The sequence below is a fragment of the Orbicella franksi genome, chromosome 7, assembly GCF_964199315.1.
Source record: "Orbicella franksi chromosome 7, jaOrbFran1.1, whole genome shotgun sequence".
Classification (NCBI taxonomy): Eukaryota; Metazoa; Cnidaria; class Anthozoa; order Scleractinia; family Merulinidae; genus Orbicella; species Orbicella franksi.
The window spans coordinates 12,966,753-12,969,946 of record NC_138151.1 but is presented as its reverse complement, the minus strand read 5'-3'; the positions used below and the strand labels follow the sequence as shown (position 1 = coordinate 12,969,946).

General features: G+C 36.8%; 1 protein-coding gene across 2 annotated transcripts in view; it reads right to left on the bottom strand.

Annotated features, from left to right (window-relative positions):
* Positions 1 to 230: 230 nt before the first annotated feature.
* The window catches only part of LOC145491950 (uncharacterized), a 13,130-nt gene continuing 10,166 nt past the window's right edge, over positions 231 to 3,194 (bottom strand). For both annotated transcript variants that reach the window (XM_081471254.1, XM_081471253.1), the window contains 2 exons: positions 1,986 to 2,093; positions 231 to 286 (listed from right to left, as the gene is read on the bottom strand). In XM_081471254.1, the coding sequence (XP_081327380.1) occupies positions 243 to 286; positions 1,986 to 2,093 (152 nt within the window). In that variant the 3' untranslated portion in view covers positions 231 to 242. The remainder of the gene's footprint in view (positions 287 to 1,985; positions 2,094 to 3,194) is intronic.

Below are 3,194 nucleotides of genomic sequence, written 5' to 3'. Positions count from 1 at the left end.
AACGTCGCTAACATACAGTTGAAATTTCTCAATGTTTGCACATCAAAGATTTAGTCTAGCTAGCTTGTTCAGTTCCAGTATCCCAATAATAGACATTTATGTGTATTTATAAAGCAATTTAAAAAGAAACTGTGTATTAAAAGGGAAATTATTTTCACTCCTTTATTTCTCAAATGAAATCGCCAGCATTCTCCAGGTTGAGGAACTTGTCATCGTCTTTTCTCGCTGCAGCGTCTGCCACATCAGTCAGCTTCTGTGCATTGTATGGAATACTTCAGTTCTGTGGCTAACAACACAAAAATTTTAGTGGCCTTGAAGAACACGTACATGTGACTAGATAATTGTGAGTTTGAAAAGACCAACCTGTTGTTTATCTATAATTATACCATAATGAAATGAATGCGCGCGCTCTGATTTGGTCAAGCAGCTATGGTTTATTGTGCCGGTAAACTCATGGACATTTCTTGCGGCTCGTGATTTACGAATTCTTCTCGTGTCCTTCCAACATCCCGCGTGGTTTATCAGCCTATAAACCATAAAAACTTGTGGTCTATTGCTTAATTATATAAGCTAGAATAAGTAAACTTTTCCCAAATGTAAAACTTGAAGCCCTCGACCAATTCGACGCAGGCTACCGAATTCGAGGCAGCTACGTTAACTGCATTAACCTGTCCCTGGTGATAATAAAATCTTCTATGCAGGGATACAGAGATTGTTTAGCTACTATGTCTTCGATATTTTTAGTTGGAGGTGAAGGAGAGACTCGCCAGTCATCAGCAATAATATTTACTGAACAGCCCCGCCATCTTTGATCTCGATCAGGACACATTCAGTCACCAACATTTTAACTAATTGTGAGCTAACTACGGGCATACTTAAGCGTGTTAAGAAAAGAAAGATGTTTTGTAATGATAAAGTAAAGACAAAATTGCAAAAGTTCTTAGACATTCTTGTATATCTTGAACGGGAAATCGCTAAACTATAGTTCTGTGTTTTTAGAAGCGCATGAGGCACTGGAGTTGATATTTCGAAAGCATGATTATGAAAGCATGTTAAATTAAAGGCTAACAATAATGTTTTAACGACAACTGAGGTACATTTAGCTTCCGCCGGATATTGTGTGTAATGCCAGAGGTAATAATCGACGAAAAGAGCTACGAGAATTTCGTTGCGAGGGAAAGTATCATTGACGAGTGTTCCTTTTCACGGGAACTCAACATTCGCTCTGAAGGCGCGCACAAAACTGACCAGGAGTTATTATAGTGTTTGCAGCCGGAAATTCAGGCTGCTGCAGTGGAAAGTAATAACATTTTAGTACTGTTTTATCAGGTTGACTTATATAACATAATTTTGACATTAAAACTTGCCATCGCCTCGCCATTTAAACAACAACACAGGTAAGTTATGACTTCGGTTGTGTCCCCAATTAGTTGTGAAAACTAAATACACTGACACATTAATAAAGCTTTTACTTACTTACTTAAAGTGTTTGACCACATCTCATTCGTGCACTGAGACGTGTAAGCTGGATAGCAATGTATACATTTCTCTGTGCTTTTACAAAATGGTGTTTTCTTTCCGATTATGAGTTGTTTGGAGTATACTTCCATACATGTTTCGTATAAATGTTGATTCACTTAAAGTTCTCGTTCCTTTCTTTGCAAGTAACAAACGCAACATGAAGAAATTGTATTCTGGTTTAAAAATCGCTGCTTGTAAGCATATTCTATACAAACACCGTGTACTAAGGAATTCAATTTTTTTTTCGATATATCGTTATTACTGCTACTGTAGCCGTTCTCTGCAGAATATGTATAAGACCTAATATTCAAAATTGTCTTATTTAGAGTACGTTATATATTTATCGTTCAAGCTGGTTATTCAGCAGTTGTTAAAACTTCAGTCCAAGGCATAGGATTTGCTGCTGTTAATGAGGAGAAAATGAATAGAAATAAAGGTATTGAGTATTTGTAAAATGGCGTTACCTTTTATGCTAGAAGTATCATCGTTCTCGCTTGGCCGATTCTGTTGAAAAATACACGCTTCCGAGGATGAGTGGTGATCTTCGGAGCACTGAACTCCATATTTCACATCTGGATATGAGAGGCAAATAAATGAGGATTAAATAAAAAAAATAACGTCTTTTAATGACTAAGCAATAGCCTAGAAGTGCACTTAGTCCAAAGAAATAATTAAATCTGATTCACTTAAAAGAAGGCACAGGGAGTGATCAATTGACTGTCCCTACATGACTGGCTCAGTTGAATGATCGAGGACAAGAAATCGAATGAGGGTCATTTAAATCTAACTTATTTTTATCTGTGACTTGAGTTTAAAGATATATTCGGTATCATTTGATAAATAACGACTAAGTTTAAGTTAAGGTACACAAAGTATTAGAACACAGATCAGTTAAATGGGATGTAAACACTATAGAGTTATCCCTTGCTAATGTTTTAGCAGCCGCCATTTTTCTTCCCTTACTCGAAGGCATAGAGGCCAAAATTTAGGAATGTTTAAACTGACCCATGACTTTCATGAAGAATGTTAATATCAGAAGATATTCTAGGAAAGACGGTGATTAAATTCAGTCATTTCGTAACAGTGCAGCGGGAATTGAACAAGAAACATCGCTACAGATTTCAATTCTAGTACTCCTCTTGGGCTGGTGTTTGATGCACTATTGCTTGTGCTGCAAAAGAGTGAAACCTCGATGCAACAATTACAAGATTAGGAGTTTATTTTAGTCATAACAGAGATCAAAACTCCGTCCCTGATTATCTCTTGGGCGGTATGATTCAATACAACTGAATGCCGTTCCACACATGCATTTTACCTTGTAGTTTTGGCCAAGCCCAGCAACATTTCTCGATCACTTTAGCAGGAATTCGTTCTAAAGAGATTCGTCGATTCGTTGATAGCAGAAAAACGAACAAGTGATGTACGCAGTTGTACATTTTCAGATATTGCAGCTACACTTACTCCAATTAATTATGACTGGACAGACTTTTTAGTAGAGGATGTCGATTGAATGCAAGAATTCAACAATGCAGCATTTTGAACTCTGCATTGTTTGTGCAAAGTTAACAATTCTTATTGCCCAAACTGTATACGTTTTAAGATCATTTGTATGTAGGTCTCACAATTGAAAAGTAGCAGTAATATAACCGAGCAGTATAGTAAGCAGGCCTTAT